Source organism: Bos mutus, chromosome 25 (genome assembly GCF_027580195.1).
Source record: "Bos mutus isolate GX-2022 chromosome 25, NWIPB_WYAK_1.1, whole genome shotgun sequence".
NCBI lineage: Eukaryota > Metazoa > Chordata > Mammalia > Artiodactyla > Bovidae > Bos > Bos mutus.
This window is the reverse complement of record NC_091641.1, coordinates 5,083,496-5,106,858: the sequence shown is the minus strand read 5'-3', so window position 1 is coordinate 5,106,858 and position 23,363 is coordinate 5,083,496. Positions and strand designations below refer to the sequence as shown.

The 23,363-nt window shown below is 57.4% G+C and overlaps 1 protein-coding gene across 2 annotated transcripts in view; it reads right to left on the bottom strand.

The window, feature by feature from the left end:
* SNX8 (sorting nexin 8) overlaps positions 1-23,363 on the bottom strand; it is a 40,543-nt gene that overhangs the window by 2,433 nt on the left and 14,747 nt on the right. For both annotated transcript variants that reach the window (XM_005887317.2, XM_070362810.1), the window contains exons 2-10: positions 11,462-11,652; positions 8,398-8,515; positions 7,302-7,423; positions 6,088-6,168; positions 5,121-5,281; positions 4,379-4,511; positions 2,455-2,523; positions 1,547-1,696; positions 1,168-1,317 (exon numbers count right to left, since the gene is read on the bottom strand). In XM_005887317.2, coding sequence (XP_005887379.2) covers positions 1,168-1,317; positions 1,547-1,696; positions 2,455-2,523; positions 4,379-4,511; positions 5,121-5,281; positions 6,088-6,168; positions 7,302-7,423; positions 8,398-8,515; positions 11,462-11,652 — 1,175 coding nt within the window. The remainder of the gene's footprint in view (positions 1-1,167; positions 1,318-1,546; positions 1,697-2,454; positions 2,524-4,378; positions 4,512-5,120; positions 5,282-6,087; positions 6,169-7,301; positions 7,424-8,397; positions 8,516-11,461; positions 11,653-23,363) is intronic.

Genomic DNA, 23,363 nt, shown 5'->3' with positions numbered 1-23,363 from the left:
ACGCAGAAACAGAGCAAGAGCCAGGCGGCCGCGCCATGGCTCCCAGGCCCTGCGGTGGCCTGCAGGGGTAGGGCCGTGGGCGTGGGCAGGAGGGGAGCCGTGCAGCGAGGGGGCTCTGAGATGGGCACTGGGGCAGAGCGGCTCAGGGGCTGCCGAGAGCAGGGCGAGGGGTCTCTGAGACGGGCACTGGGGAGAGCGGCTCAGGGGCTGCCGAGAACAGGGCGAGGGGGCTCTGAGATGGGCACTGCGGCAGAGCGGCTCAGGGGCTGCCCTGCTCTCAGGGCACGTGGCACGTGCCATGAGTCCAGTCCCCAAGTTTGCAGACGGGGGACCGAGTCACCCCCGGAGGAAAAAAGCAGAGCCACGTCAGGCGATATGCCCGCCTTCTGCCTGTCACCCAGCGGTCCCCCAGCCGCCCAGACCCGCCTGTGAGGTCTAACCACCGTGCAGCTCTGCCCCCGCCCAAGCACCCTGCTGCTGCCTCAGCCGCACATGCAGTTCCCAAACTGTGCCTGAGGGTGCCCTGGGCACCTCAGCGAACTCCAGGGAGTTCTATGGGAACTATGGGAAACGGGCAAAGGAAGCTCCGCGCTGGTCACAGAACACGGGGACCACTGCTGTGAGCCTGTCTGGAGCCAAGAGCTGACAACCGGGACGGGTGGAAAGGGACTTCGGCCTCCGACCACTGTGAGCACCGCGGTGCTGAGAAAGCCAAGAACCCGCTTCAGACCGCGCAGCCAGGCTGCCTCAGGCTGCAGGGCCCCCTCGTGGCACGGCGCGCCCACCCCCCCACCCCACCCCCGGCCCAGCAGACCCTCCACAGGAAGCTGGCGGAGCCCATCCCACCCCTCAGAGCGACACTCCACCTCTGCTCTCATCCCAGCTTCTGTGCCCTCCGCCTCTGACCTTCCCTGGAGCTCCTCCTGAGGCCAGGGACCCCTTCCCCTGCGCCCCGCGTGCCCAGCCCTGTGCCCCGTCCCTGCAACTTCGAGGACAGCCTCACAGGTCTCCCCGGCTACCAGGAGACCGGAGAGTCCGGCAAGAGCGGTGTCAAGTCCCGGTGCCCTGCCCGCCCGCCCGCCCAGGTCACTCGTCAAGGTCAGCTGGGCTGCCGCTTCAGGAAGGCGGGCGCCCACCGGCCCGGACGGGCGGCTGTGGGGGACCCACCTCCTTGTGCCCTTGGATCTGGGAGTTGACGAAGGCCCCGAGGATGTGGGAGGTGAGCGGCAGGTACACGTGCACCAGCTGTGTCTCCTGGTGCAGGCAGTACAGCGAGAAGTGACTGCGGAGCTCCATGGTCTGGATCACGTTCTCCTGCTGCAGAGCAGAGAGCCGCCTGGCGCCTGGCCCGGCACGCCCGGGAGAGGGCCCCCATCCTGGCCGGCCCGAGCCCTGCCTCCGGGTCACAGCGCCCCTGTCATTGGTGCACGGGCGCCAGGGTCCCAGCAGCTCACGGAGCCCCCACGGGACGGCGGGGAGGATGGCAGGCCCGGCCAGCAGGGTGCAGCGGCCCCCGCCAGCCCACCCCCACGCCTTGGAGACGCACCTCCACGATACGGGACTCCAGCTGCTCCACGGACTCGGGCTCTCGGCTCTGCACGGCGGCGCTCACCATCTGCCGCTTCATCAGGCTGTACTTGTGCAGCGCCCGCTGGTGCTTGTGCAGCACGCCCTTCTCATGCCGCTCGCACAGGTCCTGGGGGCGGGGGGCGGGCACGGCTCCAGCGGGGGCCTCTCCTCTTGGACAGCCAACCCGCACCCCGCTCTGCACACTCAGTGGTTGCGGGAGGAACGGCTGGAGCGGCGAGGGGCTCACGGTGCAAATCAGCACCACCAGGGCCCCGCGGGGACACGTGAGTGCCTGGCCAGCTCCGGACCACACACCGTGAACTGACCTTCCCCAGAGAGCCGGCGTGCCTCCAGCAGCAAGACCAGACAGGCTCCCGAAGGAAGACGCCCTGGCATCTCCCCGGGGCCCCAGGATAACCTAGTCAGAGGCCTTGTGGGAACAGGAGCCGCAGAATCACAGGCTGCAGCTGCAGAGGCCACTCAGCGGCCACCCCAGGATTCCCTTCTAGAACCTTCCCCACCAAGGCCGGGGCAGCTCCCTGAGCTCAGCACCAAGGCTTCACAGGGAGTTACCCTGCCACCGAAGGTCAGCAAGCCGCCCCAGCCCCAAGCTGAGATGTGACTTCCTGCAACCTCCACCAGCTAAAAGAGCTGGCATCCCTCTGCGCTGCGGCAGACCCTCGCGTGTTTATGGAGACGACAGTCACACTCACACACATCGGGTTAGCCTGCCGGGGCCACACCCTCCAGGGAGCCTGCAGGAGGCCCGTCCACCCTCCACAGCCCTGGCCTCAGGCTCTTGTCCCATCCCCCCCAGCCACGCCCCTGAAAGGTCACAGCATGTTTTCAAGGCTCTGTACCCGAGCAAGCAGCCGCGAGACTCACTTTGTAGGACTGCAACAAGTCCAGGAAGAGGTTCAGCTTCTCCACCACGTCGTTCTCCTCCTGTTTGCCCTGGAAAACACGGGTCAGGTGGGCCAACACTGCCCGAGCACACAGCCTGGCCACACGGGCACCCCGCGCTCCTGACCGGCAGGGGCACGGGAGAAGGGAGGCTCCTCCCGGGTGTGTGGCGGAGGTGGCTCCTACACACAGCATTCACTGCCAAGTCCCGGCTCTGGTCCCGATGCTTTGCAAAACCGTAAACCACCAGCACATGTGCCTTTAAAAAAAGCTGTCACTGCGGAAGAAATCTCACCTTGAGTCTCACCTGTCTGGCTGGGACACAGTTATCAGGTCTCCCAGCTGGTCTGGGGAGAATAAAACCGGGACATATGAAAACGGAATCGAGAACGAGCCCTCCAAGGTCTCCACTTGCACAGCAAGCGGGAAATGGATCCCTGGCCCAGAAGGTGACAGTCCTGACGGGCCACCTGTCCACTTGGGTTCGGTTAAAGCTACGTTAATTTTACCCCAACACAGAAACCACCGAAGGCACTGAGGAGCGCTCAGGATGCCTGCAGACGTGACGGCATGTGAGAGGGATCCGAGAGCCTCAGAGGCAAACTACAAACCTCGCCCCACCGGAGGCCACACGCCCCGCCCCTCAGGGCAGAAGCCGCATCCACTTCTGGATCAGAGACCCCGGCAACGTCGGGGTCAGTGCTCCCGCCTGCTCCGTGTGCCCCCCGGAAACCTGTCCGAGAGGGGCTGTGGGCCAGGGCCTGGGCCCCAGCTTCGTTCATACTGACTGAGCTCTCAGTAGAGGGTAGAAGCTGGTCCAGCCCTCTCATTTCTTATCGTGGAGAGGAAGACCTGGGGACCACCAGTGCTGGGTGAGGTCCCTGCTGAGACTCGGGCCGGCGCAGAGCAGGCCGCGGGAGCGTGCCCCGTCTACACCCAGCCAGCCCTCTGACGCCACGTTCTCGGTTCCCCCTCACACCCAGAGATGGGCCAGCCCAGCGCCAACTCCAGGAGACGCGGACATCGCCCAGCACTCAGCTTCTGAAGGGAACCCATGGGCAGGGCGACCGCGGAGAAAGAAAACCCAGGACTTTCCACACCAGGAACACAGTTAGATTCCGGCTCCAACACTCAGAGCCGTGCGGGCTGCTGAGCGCCCACCTGGAGCTAGAAAAGCCCCGGATCTGCCCGTCGCTGACTCACTACTAGGGAGCTTCGGGCTGCTGCCGGGCAGCAAGGCCTCCACACGGACAGCGTTTCAGTGCATTTAAACCACCCACCAGCGGCCTAAAGCCCATTTTCCCAAGAGCCAGGAAGCACACTCTCACCCCGAAACTCATGTAACAGTTTTACAGCCTAAGAGCACCCAGATGCACCTCTCTTTTCCCTCTGACTGCAAATGAATCCCCAGCGACACGATTCTCTGCAGAGTTCTGTTATGCAAGAAACACTGCCCGCAGGACAGAAGCGCTTCCTGAAGTTAACTGGCGTCCAGGGTGAGACCTGGGTAGGGCCTCTGGGGTGCTGGGAGCCCGGTTCTCTGATGAGTTACCAAGTGGCCAAATGCCACCTGCCAGGACAGCAACACAGGAGCTGCCTGTGCACTCTGGGTGCCCTGGCAAGTGCAAGGTTACAGCTTCAAGGTCAGGGCAGCCCCTCACAGTCTCGGCAAAGCCAGCTCTCCGGGGCCAGGACCCAGTGTGTCCCCAGAACAGCAGCCCTCAAGGGCGTGAACCTCTCTCAGGAGCCACCCGGAACAGATGGGGACGTGCAGAGCCACCCGGACAGCCACAGTGCCCTCACACGGGACTCAGAGCCCTGATGTCCCCCTCAGGAGGAGACACCCCGTGCACCACGGCACAGGATGTCCCTGGGAACAGGCGCCTCGGGGGGCACATCCACTCACCTGCTGTGCGGCCTTGTCAGCCAGCAGCGCGAACTCCACGGACAGGCCTTTCAGCGCCTGTTTGAGGGACCCCCATGTGCTACTGTTCAGCGAGGCCCAGGAGGGGAGTGGGGTCGTGTCAGACCCTAGAGCACTGAGGGAAGAGGAAACACTCAGGGGAAGAGACACACAGGCCCGGAAGCTGGGCGAGCAGCCAACCCGACACCCCACTTCCCAACACCATGCCCCCACCGGGGCGCCCTGTGCATCTCCTAACCAAGACCCCCACTGCTCAAAGAGCAGGCGCCCAGGGCATCTGTGAAAAAGGTGGGACCTCTGCCCAGTGGGATCTGAACCACATAGGTGAGACCCAGGCTGGAGGTTCGCGGGTTCTGGGGAGAGGTGCGGGGGCAGCACTGGCTGGAGGCCAGGCCACTCCTCCAGGGCAGTGGGAGCATGACCAGCCCCCGGCGGCCTCTCCCAGACCAGACGAACCTCTTCTCAGGTCTGATCCGGACAACGGAGTGGGGCAGAGGAGAGGGAGCCTACGCTCAGGACCCGACACTCTGCCCACACTCTCCAGCCTTTTCCTTTCTTCTGAGTATGATGCCCCGTCTCCGCAGCCCTTTCCTTCCGTCTTTGGGGTGCACGGGTCAGAATGAGGGTCATCACAGTAAACGGGCTTGCTCCTCCAAGCCTGCCACCTAAGTCTAAGGCCCCTCCCCACAAAAGCAACCCCGCGGAGCCAACCAGGGTCACCTGCCTCAGCTCCTTCCCGAATATGAGAAGGTCGGCGGCGTTGTCGATGGCCCGTGACACCATCCGCTCGGCCCGATCGCGGAGCTTGTGAAAGCTGTTGTAGATGTTTCGAATGAGCTCGCGGCTCATGGCGAACTGGGTCTGGATGTCGGCCGGGAGGAAGTCCTGACGGGGCGGGAGGCAGGGACGGTCGTCACCAGACGGGACAGCCATCCAGGAGATGACTGACAGGAGAAGCAGCAGCTCCGTCCACCGAGCAGGCGACCAAGCCCAGACCCCAGACCCAGGTGACCTAGCAGCCAGCCCAGGAACCTACCTGGACCTCCCCTCCTGTCCACAGAACAGTCCTCAAGCCCGACATGAGTGCGCTTCCTGACTACGCACCAGGCATGCCTCTGGGTTTCCTCATTTGTTCCCCAAGACTGATTTCTCACCCACTTTAATATTAACTACCCATTAACACTAACTAACATTAACTACACAGCACTTGGAAAACAAAGAGTTCAGGGAATAACGTCTGCAGAAGTAGCTTAAGAAACAATCACCGAAAAAGCTACCAAATAGCTACTTTCATCCTTTTGAGAAAAGGATCAGATGAACTAAACTTGAAAATAAGCCAGTGCAACCATCAGTTGCCTTATTTCCAAAGAGCAGACGACCAAGTGCACGTCCACCTGAGTCACGGAATGCCTGGGGACACGCCGTGAGTGCCTGCAGCCGGGCGCTGCGGTCAGAGGGGGCCGAGTCACACACAGGCTCAGCTGCCAAGACACTGGGACCTTGGCCAGCAGCAGCCTCCATTTCCTCGTCTGTAAAATGGGCCTGGCACCCGCTGTGCTTCAGATCAACTGGAACAAGCGTTAAGTGAGGAAAACACGCGACACATCCCAGAACAGTCTGGCGCTCAGAGAAAAACCAACTGTGAGCCCTGCTGCTGCGCTGGGGGAAGAGCATCAGAATCAGGTGAGTACCTTGGCCCGAGCCGCCAGCCTGCAGTTCATGAACTCGTCTCCCAGACACTGAGCAGATTCCTTCAACTTGTTCTGCACGTCCTGCAAGGGGGGAGAGAGAAACCCTTGACCCTCAGCCGGCCGCAGAGAGGTGGGCAGGAGACCATCCGAGTCACTGGAAGACAGAGCAGAGCGTCTGCCCCAGTGCTCTCCTTCAGCGAAGCGGCACACGGCGCCAGGGAGGTCCGGGGGACACCCTGTCTGTGGAGGGGCGAGGGGTCCCCTGACCTCCCCGGCTCCCCTGAGCCACATGGCTCCCACCTCCCAGCACTTTCCTCGTCTGCAATCAAGATACCTGTTCCACAGAAGCCGGTCCAGCCCCAGGGTTCAAAAGACCCACCCTCCCCACTCAGGGGCAGGAGATCACAGCAAGCATGCCCTGAACGTCTGGAACGGGTCCCACAAAAGGGACCGACGGACAAGCACCCCAGAGGGGAGGCCGCAGGATCTCTAGGGTCAATGGCCCCTCTGGCCTCTGGGGAGTGTGTGCTAAGACAGGAGGTCAGGCGCGTGGGGAATCCACCTCCACGGCTCTGGGCCTGCGGCCGTGCCGTCCACTCCAGCGCAGGAAGTCCCCCCGGGGCCCCCTCCACCCATGCCCATGAGGAGAGGGTCCACAGGGAACCCCCAGTGCCAGAGAAGGACTTGGGCCTGGCACGCGGGGCCGCCAAGGCAGCGCCTCCTCCACTGGGAGCAGGGCTGTGGCCCGGCTTCCTGCTGGACCGGATCGGCCAATGGCAGCTTGAGGGGGACGCGGCCGCCCTGACACCTCCCCAGAGTCACGGGCTCGCAGAGCCCACGCCGCCCGGGACACATGTCCAGCCGAAGCTCTGCGGACAGCACAGAGTCCACCCTGGCCTTTCCTAAGTGCGCACACATCCACATTGGGGGCCGCTGGCCCGCCGGCCAACCCCCAGCCGCGGAGCCCCCTCCCGCGGAGCAGCTTCAAACCTCCCGGGCCTGCCGAGAAGCCACAGCTCCACCCCGGCCCGCCCACAGGCGCGACCCGACACCTCCCACGCGACCCAGGGAGACAGCCCTGCTCGTGGCTGTCTCGTGGAAACAGAACGCATCGGGGCCAAACCAGGGGAGTAAGCAGAGAGAACGAAATGAAACCACGTAACAACGAGAGCCAGGGCACTCCAGGTTCCCCCCAGGTCCCCCAGGGTACTCACGGGGCCGCTGAAGGACAGGAACAGCTTGAGGATCGTGTCCTCAGAGAAGGGCGGGTGCCGGGCCACCAAGTTGATGAAGCGCTTCAGCGCCCGCCTCCGGGCCTCGATGAACTCCCTGTCGGCTGGCGGAAGGACACTGGTGACCGTGGGCCCGGGCACAGCCCCCTAGGCTGGCGCTCAGGGCCCAGCGCCTCCCACACAGACGGCCCCCCAGCCTCACTTCCAGCCGGGGGCACCGGCCACAGACCACGGGCTGTGGGAGAAGGCGGGCACCCCCGACCCCACGCCCTGCCCCCAGGCACACACTTGGGCCAGGTTAGCTGTGAGGAGAACCAGAGCCCAGCGGCCTCAGCCAGCAGCGTCTGACCCCTCACCTCAGGGCTTGCAGACGCCACTGCGACCCCTTTCCGCTGTTTCTATGAGAGAGCGGGTTCTGCTAAACTCACGCTCATTCAACCTGGTTCTCCCGTCCACATCACTTCCTGCTCTCTCACAAGCACAAACTCCCCCACTAGCGTTGAGTGTTTTCGCTTTGAGGGAGGGAAAAAAGTGAAAGCGTGCAATGACGCACTGAGGGTGTTTCAATCCGACCACAAATGGAAACGATGTCTTTTTTTTTAAGTTATAATATTTTGAGAAAGATCTTTGCTTTACACAGCAGTATAAATTATATATTACATATTGTGTGCACGCGTGCTCAGTCACGTCTGACTCTCTGTGACCCCATGAACTGTAGCCCACCAGGCTCCTCTGTCCATGCAACTTTCCAGGCAAGAATACTGGAGTGGGTTGCCATTTCCTCCTCCATGAAAACCATATTTTAAGTATCACTTGGGGGAACTTGCTGGCGATCCAGTGGTTAAGACCCCGAGTTTCCACTTCAGGGGCACCGGTTCGATCCCTGGTCAGAGAGCTAAGATCCCACATGCCATGCGGCATGGCCGAACAAAGGATTCAAATTCTAAATCACTGGAGGAAACCTGGGTCAGGATGGCCCTGCGAAGGCCACACGGTCACAAAGGCTTGGCACAGGGCCCAGCCTTCAAGGTCCCCGCACGCCCCGCGACCCCCGGGCCCCGGCACACCCAGCAGTTACCTCCCAGCATCCTCTTGGGCGGCAGGGCAGGCACCATGCGGTACGGGAACTTGTGCAGCAGCGTCTCGTGGAAGACCACGAAGTCGTTGTAGCGGCGGTACACGCAGGACTTGAAGCGCTGCGGGAAGAGGGCGCAGAGCTCAGAGTTTTCGTCAGACACCCCCACCTTCACCACTTCCCCTGACCTGCTCTTCCCGCCACTAAACAGGACACAGGGAAACAGCATGATAAAATTCCCTATGTTCTCTCATCAGGCCTTTTCCTAAGGGGGGATCCCACACGTCCTTGATGGACGGAGATAGAACCTTTAAACGCTGCACAGCTCTAACTGTGCACTTAATTAACCTATTGCTCTGGATCTTCTGTCAGATGCAAGCCTCTTTACAGGAGTTTTCAAGCCCACGGCAGCATCTCCCACGCGTGGGTGTCACGTGAGGACGGTGTTCAAGGCCTGGCTTCAGCACACGCTCTCCCGCAGCACTGACACAAGCAGCCTCCTGAAGGAGACCGACTGCTGAAAGCAGCTCGAACCCTGAGTACAAGACCGAGACACGGGGGCTCGCAGCTCAGACGAAACCGCCAGCAGAGTCCACCAGGAGCCCGCCCGGGAAAATCCTGCCGGCCCCACAGGACAAGCACCCCGACCAGAGTAACCCTGTGGGGCCAAACGCAAGCGCTCACACGAGACCCAGGCACCCAACACGTCCCTGTAATCACGGATTACCATCACCGAGAGTGGAGGAAGTCGGAGACGGTGACAGGCCGTGTGAGGCCAACAAGAGGATGCTCGGGAGAAGACAAAGCTGTGGAGCCAGAGAGAGACCAGTGGTGCCCGGGGTCGGGGCGGGGGGCGGGTGGAGCGTGGAGGGACGACATGGGGGGCTTTCGGGGCAGAGAAGCAACAGCAGCGGACCACACCCTGAGGACACACGTCGGCGAGAGTGACTCTCGGGGGGCCGGGGACGCGGCGACAAGGACGCATCCACGCAGGCTCACCAGCTGTAACAACGCTCCATCTGCCGGGGGTGCTGACTGGGGGTGGGGAACACAGGCAATCTGTTCCCTGCCCCCTCAGTCCTGCTGTGAACCTAAAAACACATTTAACTTTTGGAACCCTTAACAGAAGGGGAAAAGTGAAGCGGTGATGGATTTTATTTTCTTGGGCTCCAAAATCACTGCAGATGGTGACTGCAGCCATGAAATTAAAGACACTTGCTCCTTGGAAAACTATGACCAACGTAGACAGCATATTAAAAAGCAAAGACATCACTTTACCAACAAAAGTCAGTATAGTCAAAGCTATGGTTTTTCCAGCAGTCATGTATGGATGTGAGAGTTGGACCATAATGAAGGCTGAACGCTGAAGAACTGATGTTTTTTTAACTGTGTTGCTGGAGAAGACTTTGAGAGTCCCCTTGAACTGCAAGGAGATCAAATCCATCAATCCTAAAAGAAATCAACCCTGAATATTCATCGGAAGAACTGATGCTGAAGCTGAAGCTCCAATACTTGGCTCACCTGATGAGAAGAGCCAACTGACTAGAAAAGACCTTGATGCTGGGAAAGACTGAAGGTGGGAGGAGAAGGGGGCAACAGAGGATGAGATGGCTGCATGGCATCACCGACTCAATGGACGTGAGTTTGAGTGACCTCCAGGAGGCAGTGAAGGGCAAGGAAGCCTGGCGTGCCACAGTCCACGGGGTCGCAAAGAGCTGGACACAACTTACTGACCGAGAATGACAGCCCATAGGCTGTAAGATACACAGCACAGCCACGCGCCTGCGAGCCCGCCTCCACCGGGCCCCGTCCCGCCTCCGCTGGGCCCCATGCCACCTCTGCACTGACTCTGACTCCAGCAAGTGTGCAAGCAGCGGGCACAGCCTGGTGAGTCCCCCCACCTCCTGCCCCGAGGTCCCAACCTTAGCAGGCTCATGCCTTTGCCCACATTTCAGGAGGTAACCGGGACAGATTGGCCTCCTGCTGAAAACGCTCACTACAAGGCCATCGACTGACTTAAGGGACGGGTCGTTTAACAAGGCCGAAGACAAGGCCGCTGTCCTAGTAGGGCGGCATGTCACACACGCGGGAGCCCGGCCCACGGCTGACGCGGCCCCAGGGGAGGCACCGAGGCCTCCACCCCCACTGCAGCCGCAGATGCCAGGGGGCGGTGGTGCCCGCCAGCAACGCTGCCCTCTAAACAAGGGAGGGCCTCCTTCCCTCACTGACCTCAGCTGCCTCCCTCAGCAGCGAGCGGCGCTGACCAGTGTCAGAGCAAAGTTTAGTTCCAGGCTCCCCTCATCGTGGCTTCAAAACACAGTGAGGCAAAAATGCTGCGATCCTTAACTTCCACGGAACAGCCGTCCGCCACGGGGAACTTGCTCCCACACGCACACGTGCCTTTCTGCCTGGACGACGATCGTGACGCTCCCTCGGCCTGAGCCCTCCAGGGCTGCGACCCGAGTCTGTAACCCGGCTGGCTCTCAGTGCTGAGGGGGCCACTCTGACCCTACGAGATCCCCCCTGCTCCCCCCACCACACACACACACACAAACACACACACACACACACGTGCTCTTAGTTCACCAATGACTTAATCCCCAGGATAAAGAATAAAAGCTCCTATCAAAACACGTCTAACTGAACTGAGGACAGGCAAAAGATGAAAGACCAACGCTGCTTGCGCCAGTGGGCAGCCCGCGCACGGCCATGGGGCCAGGTGCCTGGCACCCGACTCGCTCTGACCTTGGGGCGCCACTGACGGGGACGCAGCACCCTCTAGGGATGAGCCCCTCACTCCAGTCCCGCCCGCGCACTTGATCTGCGGCGCGGGGTCCACACTCTTCTCCCCAGGGACTGCCCAGCACCGCAGGACTGCCCAGGGCCAGCTCATCTGGGCTCCAGAGACAGCTAAGCGTCCTGAGAGGCAGGATCCCAGGGCCCGGGGATGGTGAGGGCGGGCGGGCGCCTGGGGCGGGGGAGCAGCGAGCCAGAGCAGGACGCAGGGGCACGCGCTGGGGGTCCTCCCTGCACTTCCCCCCGCTCCCTCCCCCAGGCCCGCAGGTACCTGGCTGGACACCTCATACTCCACGTGCTTCAGGAACAGGCCTTTCTTCTCGGGGACGAGCTCCACCTGCACGGCATCCCTGGCCAGCAGCTCCTGCAGAGTCAGCGACAGCAGCAGCGGGTTCCCCGGCGGCACCTGCATCTGACCGGCGTCCGGGGCCCTGGGCTCGCTGACCGGGGGCACTGGCGAGTCTACAGAGAGAAGGTGAGCACCGCAGCTCAGCCCGGAGGCCACCCGCCACCCCCACCTGCTGGCTCAGCACGTGGACTCCAGCCACGTCACCCGGCCAAGCCCAGTCCCAGCCCAGGTCAGGCTCATTCGTTCGGGCCGGGCGTCCACTCGGGGCCCGTCCTCCCCTCATAAAGCTGCAGGCTGTGAATCAGCACGTACACCCCCACATCCAGGACAGGGCAGGTCTAGTTTCCACCTGGGCAGAGGAAAAGGCATGCTTCCAAGTTACACGCAAAAAAGATTTTTCCTTTCCTCCGGGGTCAAGTAAAGGGTTAAAAGAAAAGAAACAGGCCTACTTCTCCATGAGCGGGCACGTCCACAGTCAGTGCGCGCTGCCTTCTTGCCAGCCCAGTCGCCCTGATGTGTAAAAACCGGCACGGCTGCTTGAGCCAGGTGCCTGCTGAGTTGGGCTCCCGCTCACACAAACCGAAGCACTGAGCCCTAACACCCCGCCTTCCTTAGACACGAGGAGTCGCCCATGTGTCGTTCACAGGACAGGCAAAGACAAATCAGAGGCCTTACGTCTAACAAGCTGCCAACAAGCAAACAAGGAAACCCTGTTAAAAGGTCAGTCTGATTTTTAGTACAAAGAGTTTAGAACTTTAGAGAAAAACATTCTTTTCAGTTAAAAAAGAGTAAAGGTTAAGGTCTCCCTCGGGGGAAGGTCTTTTTCCAAGAAACACTGCTGTAAATAACAGAGCAAACGTGCTTCTCCGTCTTCTCAATCTTCTGCAGTGTGGCTGTACCACTCCATAGGACTGGCTTGTTCAGCGCAAGCCGCTGGTTTACATTCTCATACAGAATTAACGAATAGCTTATTTCCATCTGTGAAATCATTCAGCATTTTAGGATTCAAAATACAGCGGCCTTGAATTGACCTTAAACATTAAGAAAGAGAACAAGGGCTTGATGTGTACGCAGGAACCCCACGGGCCTCAGAACTCCACGCCAAGGCTCAAGACCGTGTGCTCTAAGGCAGGGGGCTCCACGAAGGGCCGATTCCAGGGCCGCAATAATCCCCTGGGACAGGAAGGCAGTGTTGGCAACTCACGTGTGTTTTCTCTCTTCCTCTTTGTATTACACTGTAACGCACATGGGGGCTTCCCTGGTGGCTCAGGAGTAAACAATCTGCCTGCAACGCAGGGGACGCAGGTTCGATCCCTGGCTCAGGAAGATCTCCTAGAGGAGGAATACCCAGCCCAGTATGCTTGCCTGGAGAATCCCGTGGACAGAGCCTGGTGGGCTACAGACCATGGGATTGCAGAGCCAGACACGACTGAGACTACACAGCAGCGGCAGCATAACGCATGTAACAGACAGCACACACACACGACTTAGCAAAACACTCGTGTACAGATGCATGTGTGAGCGTGCACAATACACGCAGTGCATGTGGGTGTCTGAGTGTGTGTATGTACACGAGTGGGTATATGTGCATGAGTGGTGTACATGAGTGCATGTGGTGCACATACGCATACGAGGAGTGTGTGCATACGCAGGGGGGTATGTGTGTATACAGGTGTTTGAACATACATGAACACGTGCACATATGTGTATGGCTGTGTGCAAGAGTGTATGTGTGTATACGTGTGAATACAACGGGTGTGCGTTTATAAGTATACACGTACATGTGTGCACGTGCATGTACGACTGTGTGCATGAGTGCATGGATACACACACGTGAATATAGGAGTGTGTACACGTGTGTGTAAAGTGTGTGTGTGAGTAAAAGTGCACTGCATGTGTGGCTATGTGTGCGTCCCTGCATGTATGTGCACATGTGAACACAGGAGTGTGTGTGTGTATATGCTTGTGTGTATACGTGTATGTATGAGTAAGTATGTGCACATGCACACATGACTGTGTATACGTGAGTGCGTGTACATGAAGTGTGTATACGGGAGGCTGTCCCCAACAATGAATCCCCAGTGCCGGAACGGTTAGAAGCACGTGGAGACCACAGCTGTAGAAGGCACCCGTTTTCCCAAGTCATCTCAGGAGCCCAGCCCCTCTCCAAGGAAAAGCACTCTGACGGCCTTAAAACTGTGTTTACAGGTCTCCTTGGGGACCACAAGAATCCTCAAGGAGCCGACAAGCATTTCTTAAGCACCAGCCCGAGGGAACACAGTGAGGAACAAGGCAGGGCCCCTGAGCTCATTAACTCGTCCACACAGCAAACAGCTGTGAGTGTCCGCCACTGCCAGGCACAACCCATGAACACCCAACCTCCAGGGGATGGGGTCAGGCCGCGATCACCCCAAAAGTGCCCTGGGAACCAAGGCGCAGCCAGGACGCAGACCCAGGAGACCGGGGATTCCCTCGGTCTGTCCTCAGGGCCATCTGGGCATAAGGGGGTCGGGGGGTCTGGAACACAACAGGGGCTCAAGGAACGTATGCTGAGTGACTCTTTACTGATACTGACTGTGTTTCCAGGAGGGAAAACCAGTACCTTGAAACAAAGCAAAGTCTTCAACTAGAGCACAGAATGTGCGGGAAAACAATAAAATATAAAGCTAAAGAGGTGATAGGAAGAATCTTTTTATCCGAGAAAATAGCTGCAAATAATACATCTGATAAAGGCCTTGGATGTGGAATACGCAAAACAACAACTCTTACACCTTAGTTAAAGCACAAATAACCCAATTTAAAAACTGGCAAAGGGTCTGCATAGACATTTCTCCAAAGATGTACAAATGGCCAGGAAGTGCATGAAAAGAGGCTCAGCATCATGAACCATTACAGTAAGATGATGCCCCATGTCACCTCCAATTTAAAAAGATTACACTGACTGTTGGTGAGCATGTGGAAACCCCTCACGCATGCTGCTGCTGCTGCTGCCAAGTCGCCTCAGTCGTGCCTGACTCTGACATGCTTTAGGTCTGTAAATGGTGCAGCTGCCTTTAAAAGCGGCTGGCAGTTCCTCAGAATGTTAGAAACAGAGTTACTACGTGACCCTGCAACCCCACCCCTAGGTACACACTCAGGGTAAACAAAAATGTGTGTCCACCCGAAGACCTGTAGACAAGTGTCCACAGCGGCACTGTTCATAGGAGCCAAAGAGAAAGAATCCCAATGTCCATCAACTGAATGGGAAAGTCGAAGTGGCGCATGCACTCAACGGAGGAGGAGGAAATAACAACCCACCCCGGTACTCTTGCCTGGAGAATCCACACGCACAGAGGAGCCTGGCGGGCTACAGAGCATAACAGGGCCGCAAAGAGTCGGACACAACCAGGCGCCTGAGCGCACCACACGCACACAGGAGTATTATCCTGCCGTTAGAGGATTCATGCTGCAACACGGATGAGACGTGAACACAGGACAGACAGTGAGTGAAATGAAGCCAGTCACGAAAGACCACGCGTGAGATGACGCCATCTACATGAAACACCAAAGGAGGCAGACCTGCAGACACAGCAGCCGCGTGCTGCTCTTGTAGGGCCGGGCTGAGGAAACGCCCTGAAACCCACCGTGCTGACGGCGGCTCGGCGGGACACACACGAAGGACCACTGTGTTGCACGCTTTAAAGGAGCAAACCGCTGGGGAGTAAACAGTAGCCCTACAAGCTCTTTAGGTATAGGAGGCGGGTGACGTCAGCAAGAAAGGCAGAGCGTGTGCGCGCGCCTCTCAGTCGTGTCCGACTCCTCTGTGACCCCATGGACTGTGGCCCACCAGCTCCTCTGTCCGTGGGATTCTCCAGGCAAGAATACGGGAGTGGGAAGCCCTTCCCTCCTCCAGGGGATCTTCCTGACCCAGGAATCGGACCCAGGTCTCCTGCACTGCAGGCAGGTTCTTTACCATCTGAGCCACCAGGGGAGCCCATAAAATGTAGGTGACATCGGCAAGAAAGGCAGAGTCGGGCTCTCCAAAAACCCTCTCCTCTACATAAGCAATGAGGACGAAGGTAAAAGTCGTCAGAATCTGCTTCCTCAGAACACTGGAAAGTGACTAAAGGCTTGTGACAATCCGGAGCACATCTGCTGACGCAATAATGAGTGAAGTCACAATGAGGTCACAGTGGAGCAGCCTGGGCCTTTTCCCAGTGTGACCGGAGCTCCTGTAAGAGGGAGAGGCTACACGAAGGCACGGTCACACGGCCAGGAGCCACGTGGCGACACAGGCAGGGCAGCTGCAGTCCCAGGGACCCCAGCGGGCTGGCCACCCCGGGAGCCAGACGGGCAGAGAATGATCCTCCCCAACGGGGTTCGGAGAAGACCCCGCCAACACCCTCACCTCCAAATTCCAGCCTCCAGAGCCGTGAGACCGGACAGTCCCGCTGTCTCAGGCCACCCGGTTCATGGCCCTTTCTTACGGCAACCCCAGGAAACTCCCACCAGAACTGCTACAGAATGAGCTCAGAAAAGCTGTCAAACAAACAGCAACCACACCTCAGGAGGAGAACCAGTGTCCAGAGACGCTGCGCTATTTACAGCGTAAGGTTTCAACAACAGCTTCTCAGACACGCAGAGAAACAGGAAAGTGGGGCCGAACGCGGGGAGAGGCGGCGGGACGCAGCGTCGGCAGAAGCTGCTCCGGGACACGTGCGGAGGCTGGACACGTGCGGAGGCTGGAGCTCCTGAAGGCCTTCCACCAGCTAGTTTAGATACGTTCAAAGAACTAAGGAAAAGCATGAGAACAACATCGCACTAACAAGAATGCTAAAAATCAGATATCATAGAAGAGAAACAGATAAAAACTCTGCAGCTGAAAAGTTCAATAACTGAAATAAAAAATTCACTAGGAGCTCAACAGCAGATCTGAGTGGAAAGAAGGCAGAATCAGCAATTGGAAAGACATGTCAATTGCAATTTTCTCCAGTCTGATGGACAGAAAGACAAAAGGATGTAGAAAAATTATTAGCTCCTCAGAGACCCAAGGGATAACACCAAGCATACCAACATAATCGTAACAAGAATCTCAAAAGGAGGAAGGTTTAGAAAAGATGCTTGAATAAATAATGGCTCAATTTGATTTAAATATCCAAGAACTCAAAAAATTCCAACTTGGATAAATTCAAAGGGATTCACACTTAGATGTGACTTGCCAAATACGAGGGATTCTTTTTAAGATTAGCAGCTGACGCCTCACCAGAAATCATACAGGACAAAAGCAGGTGGGAGAGCAGAGTCTAAGTGCCAAGAATTCCACACCCAGCACAGTTCAGTTCAGTCACTTAGTCGTGTCCGACTCTTTGCGACCCCATGAATGCAGCACGCCAGGCCTTCCTGCCCATCACCAACTCCCGGAGTTCACTCAGACTCACGTCCATCGAGTCAGTGATGCCATCCAGCCATCTCATCCTCTGTCGTCCCCTTCTCCTCCTGCCCCCAATCCCTCCCAGCATCAGAGTCTTTTCCAATGAGTCAACTCTTCGCATGAGGTGGCCAAAGTACTGGAGTTTCAGCTTCAGCATCATTCCCTCCAAAGAAATCCCAGGGCTGATCTCCTTCGGAATGGACTGGTTGGACCTCCTTGCAGTCCAAGGGACTCTCAAGAGTCTTCTCCAACACCACAGTTCAAAAGCATCAATTCTTCGGTGCTCAGCCTTCTTCACAGTCCAACTCTCACATCCATACATGACCAAGGGAAAAACCACAGCCTTGACTAGACGGACCTTTGTTGGCAAAGGAATGTCTCTGCTTTTGAATATGCCATCTAGGTTGGTCATAACTTTCCTTCCAAGGAGTAAGTGTCTTTTAATTTCATGGCTGCAGTCACCATCTGCAGTGATTTTGGAGCTCCAAAAAATAAAGTCTGACCCTGTTTCCACTGTTTCCCCGTCTATTTCCCATGAAGTGATGGGACTGGATGCCATGATCTTCGTTTTCTGAATGTTGAGCTTTAAGCCAACTTTTTCACTCTCCTCTTTCACTTTCATCAAGAGGCTTTTGAGTTCCTCTTCACTTTCTGCCATAAGGGTGGTGTCATCTGCATACCTGAGGTTATTGATATTTCTCCCGGCAATCTTGATTCCAGCTTGTGCTTCTTCCAGTCCAGTGTTTCTCATGATGTACTTTGCATATAAGTTAAATAAGCAGGGTGACAATATACAGCCTTGGCGTACTCCTTTTCCTATTAGGAACAAGTCTGTTGTTCCATGTCCAGTTCTAACTGTTGCTTCCTGACCTGAATATAGGTTTCTCAAGAAGCAGGTCAGGTGGTCTGGTATTCCCATCTCTTTCAGAATTTTCCACAGTTTATTGTGATCCACACAGTCAAAGGCTTTGGCATAGTCAATAAAGCAGAAATAGATGTTTTTCTGGAACTCTCTTGCTTTTTCCATGATCCAGCAGATGTTGGCAATTTGATCTCTGGTTCCTCTGCCTTTTCTAAAATCAGCTTGAACATCAGGAAGTTCACGGTTCACGTATTGCTGAAGCCTGGCTTGGAGAATTTTGAGCATTACTTTAGTAGCGTGTGAGATGAGTGCAATTGTGCGGTAGTTTGAACATTCTTTGGCATTGCCTTTCTTTCCCGCAAAAAACAAAGGACACAGTGAGACATTCCCAGTGCCTGAAACCGGGAAGATTCCTCACAGGAAACGAAGGCCCAGAACCAGTGAGGCAAACAGTAACCGTGTCAGTAAGTAGAGCAGACAGCACTCCTACTTCCTTATTTGCAATTCTTTTTCCTGGATGATTCCAAAGACAACTGTATGAAAGCCACAACTGTAAGTGTGTTTTGATGGGGAACGACTTATACAGATGTGATCTGTAAGACAGAAAAGACCCCCCGATGCTGGGAAAAGCTGAAGGCACAAGGAGGAGGGGGAGGCAGAGGGTGAGACGGTTGGATGGCATCACCAACTCAACGGACATGAATCTGAGCAAACTCTGGGATTAATGGAGGACAGAAGAGCCTGGCGTGCTGCAGTCCATGGGGCTGCAGAGAGTCAGACAGGACTTAGAGACTGAACAAAAGCAACAATTCGTATGTGATGACAGCACAGAAAGGAGAGAAGGGTTTATACGTTACTGAAATCAAACAGTATTCATCCAAGGCAATTAAAAAACACAGAAGCTATAACTCCCACGGGCATCACCAAGAAAATAACCCCCCAAAAGTATAATACCCGGAACAATGTGGGAAGGTAAATGGAACACGGGGAAAAAAAAAAAAACTAATATAAAAGAAAGCCATAACAAAAGGAGAAAATTAAATTAATGGGGGGAAAGATCATTGAAAGAGCACCAGGAGGTCTCTATTCAAACTTTTCTATGATAAAAACACACGCTTAATACAGAAAACTGCATGATTTTCCTGATGATTAAAATAAGACAATGTCCCAAGACAGAAGGTAAGCTCAGTAATGATTGCCAAATGATGACATGCTTCTGAAGAACCCAAACTTTGATCGCTAGAGGATTTAAAACACAACTCAAAAGACACATTTTAAATCAAAGACATTACTCTCAACCACCTTGAGAACAACCCCTTCCTTAAGTCTGAATCATAAGAAAGCCACGATTCCAAACATCAATTTACTGAACAAGGACAGACATATTTTCTAAGAAAAAACATTTAAGAACAAAAAAGAAGAGAAAGGTATCACTTCCAACAGGCTGCTGTCACCCGACGACCACAGCTGAAACCACGGCAGAGGGCAGGGAGGACTCCGGTTTCCCCCGGGGGCCAGTGCTAAGCTCACCAGCGGGACTCTTCTCAAATGGAGCCTCCACAGCCAGTTTAAGCAGCCCCGTAAGACCAGCTGAGATGGCTGGAAGGACGAGAGCTTGAGCAAACTCCCCGAGACAGTGAAGAACAGAGAAGTCTGGCGTGCTGCAGTCCATGCGGGTCACAAAGAGTCAGACGTGACTTAGCGACTGAACAACGAGACCGAAGTCTGGAAGAGGCACCATCTGCCAACCCAGCTCCCACACAGATGAAACAGCTCAGACGAGACGGGCCAGCCAGGCCCGTGCCACACGGCGGTGGACAAAGCCTGGCTGTGACCACAGACGGACAGCGGCTGAATTCCAGCCTCCAGTCCCCAGTGTGTGGCTGGCAAGTGAGCGCCTCTGAGCTTTCTGTTTACAGTCAGTAAAAGGCGGCAAAGATGCCCACACTGGGCCCTGCATCACCATCAGAGCCCTGGGGACCGCAGCATCCCGAAGGGCCCTTCCAAAAGCGTCCCCCGCCCTCCCCACTCCAACCCTTCCACACAGAACTGCTCCTCATGGGGTCCCCTGGCGGCGGAAGCCCTGACCTTGAAAAGCCACCAGCCTGGAGCCCGGGCCTGACGCCGGCTGTGTGGGAGCGCGCACTACGCTGCACTCAGCAGACTAGGAACTCCTGGAGTGGAGCCCCTGCGCTCTGGGCAGGCGTGGTGGGTCCAGAATGCCTCTGGGAGCCTTGTCTGAGCCGCGCTGTCTCACTCCGTTCTCATAAGGGCAACCGAGCGGGCAGGTGTCAGCCCGAGGCACTTGCCCTGCAGGTCTGAGAGCTGCTCCCTGGCCCTGCGTCGGGACAGCGGGCGGCTTCCGTCCCCACACTGGACATCTTGCTCTGCTGGCCCCGGGGTGACACTGACGGGGGCTGGGTCACTCCCAGGCCAGCCACCTGCGTGGCGCACCCTCCCGCAGCACGCCGAGAGACCGCCATCTGGGAGGACCCGACTCCATCCAGACCCGCGCTCCTGGGACGCCCCAGGTCTGACGACACTCCTGCTCGTCGCGTCTGACTCTGCGACCCTACAGACCTCCGCTCGCCAGCAGCCCACCAGCCTCCTCTGTCCATGGGATTCTCCAGGCAGGAACACTGGAGTGTGTTGCCACGCCCTCCTCCAGAGGTTCTTCCTGACCCACGGATCGAACCCGCATCTCCCGCACTATAGGCAGACTCTTCACCACTGCGCCACCCGGGAAGCCCAGCAAGCTCCAGGTCATTTAGCCACAAATCAGAGCAAGGAAACTCCAGACACACGCCTGGACCAACAATCCTCCAAACACACTTCTGCTGGAATCTTCAGGCAGTAACCCTGCCGCTGGGAGGCACCCCGAGAGGCCAGCCCCGAGGGCCTGTGAGCAGCTCAGAGCCCGGGCCCTGACTCCCACACGAGGCTCTGCAAGACCAGAGAGGTCTGTGCCACACGTGCCTCTGCTTTACCTGGCAGACCTCAGCAAACACTGAGGACAAGGGGCACCAGCGGGAGGGCCTCTCACGGGGTGGGGGTGGGGGGCAGCCAGCCTGCTGCCCCGCACCCTTCACGCTGGCTCCGGGGGGCGGCTCTGAGCACCCAAGAACTGCCTAAGCCCGCTCAGCCCCACCTCCCTGGGGGTCTCCCCACGGGCAGAGAGGCCCTCACTGTACTGTGGCTTTCAAGCCACTGGGGGGTCACAGAGACCCAAAGGCAGCCAGTGGCAGAAGGACCCCACCAGCTCTGCAGAGCGGCAGGGGGACGTGTCTTCTGATGGACTCCAGGTTCGGGGTTCCACCTCCTCTGCCCTCCTGGGCTGCGGTCCAGCGGGACACGGCTCAGTGACAGCAGAAGCCTCCAGAGTGAGCATCAGGGTTACCCTCGGGCTCGGCCGCGCTCAGGTGCAGAATGAATGGTTGAGATAGCTATTGTCGAAAGAAGCAAAAACCGGGGCGAGGGCGTGGAGGCACTGGCCGGTGGGACGCGTGACGCGGTGCAGCAGCAACAGAGAACAGCACAGCAGGTCCTCAGAAAGCCAGAGCCACCAGAGAGTCCAGCAGTTCCACGTCTGGGTCTGTACCCAGAAGAACTGAAAGCAGGAACTAGAAGCCGCGGTCGCACAGCCAGGATCACGGCAGCCAAAGGTGGAACTGCCAAGCATCCAGGCTTCCCGGGTGGCCCAGTGGTAAAGAACCCACCTGCAATGCAGGAGCCACAGGAGCCTTGGGCTCGATCCCTGGGTCAGGAAGATCCCCTGGATGAGGCAATGGTCAGCCCACTCCAGTATTCTTGCCTGGAGAATCCCACAGACAAGAAGCCTGGTGGGCTACAGTCCATAGAGCAGCAAAGAGTCAGACACGACTGAAGAGACCTAGCACCCAACTGTCCACTGACGGATGATGGGTCAGCCAAGTGCAGTCCGTCCACACAATGGAACAGCTGCTGCTAAGTCACTTCAGTCGGGTCCAACTCTGTGCAACCCCATGGACTGCAGCCTACCAGGCTCCTCCGCCCATGGGATCTTCCAGGCAAGAGTACTGGAGTGGGGTGCCACTGCCTTCTCCGAATGGAACAGTGCTCGGCCTTAAAAAGGAACCAAGTACTGAACCCGCGACATCACAGAGGCGCCTTGAGGACGTCACACTTGGTGAGACAAGCCAGACACAAACACAAGTGGTGTGTGATTCCACCCTCCTGAGGTTCCCAGAACGAAGTCACAGAGGAAGAAAGTAAACGTGGGGGGTGCGATCAGGGGCTGGGGAGCGAGCGCTCGGCGGGCAGTGCCAGCTGTGCAGGATGGGCCTCTAGACTCGGGCGGCACCCTCACTGACACAGCGGGACGAGCGTGCCTCCCACCACGGAAGGCGCACCTGGAAATGGCCAAAGCTGTCGTTGTGCATATTCACACGCGAAAACACTCGGGTTGCTGCCCGCCCCCCAGGACTCTCGGCTGGGGCCTAGGAATCTGAATTTCTAACGATTTCCCAGCGGGTACTGCTGGTCACAGGGCCACAGTGGGAGAACCGCAGACACGGGGCCTGTCCAGACCCCTCATCTGAAAAACGCAGAGGCTCACCTCGCCTCAGCGAGTCACCAGGAACCGAATGAAGGACATTCCAGACGACAATGCTCCCACCAAAATAGCATGAGACGGGGTCAGGAGACACCTTCCGTGTTCAACCTGAATATTCCGCCTCGGACTCATGAAACGGCTTCAACCTTTGGGAACTCCAAGCTATTCTGTTGTTCTGAAACTAACAAACTGTTCTCAGGAAATGGAAGCAGAAGTTTCCTCATCCTTATCATGGCCACAGCCTCAGAAATGAGAATTCAGCAGCTCTGTGGCCAGGGAACGTCAGGAATGCCCCCTCCCCCGATGCCAGGAAACAGAGCCCCCGCCCCGCCCCACCTGTGGTCAGCTCGCCTCAAACAGTGATGTCAGCACTCGGCTCTTCACCACCCATAACTCAGGCGCTCCGACACACTGTGCGTGGCCTCCACTTCATCAAGTTCAAGGTTCACCTTTCGCTCAGTACCTTATTTTACGTGGCCTCACGATATATCAACATAAAGCAAACCCTCCAGCCCAGCGATCCGTGAGCACCCGCACACTGTGCGTGCTTGTCCACGCGTGCAGAGCTGTGATGCGACACCACCTTCAAGCACGTTTCCAAGTGTCCGTGACCACACTCCTCTTTCAGCTTTTCTGTAAAAGCAAAAGCCCTCCTAACCCCTAGCCACGCGTGTAATCACCGTGAACAGGCTCACTCCGTGGCGCCCCGTTGTCACACCATGCGTGCTCAGCTGTGTCCGACTCTGCGACCACATGGGCTGCAGCCCTCCAGGCTCCTCTGTCCATGGGATTCTCCAGGCAAGAACCCTGCAGCGGGCTGCCATGCCCTCCTCCAGGGGATCTTCCCTGCCCAGGTATCAAACCATGTCTCAGCTGTCTCCTGCGTGCATTACACACAAATTCTTTACCCCTTGAGCCATCAGGGGAATGGTCATGTAACTTTTAAGCACACACATTTTTG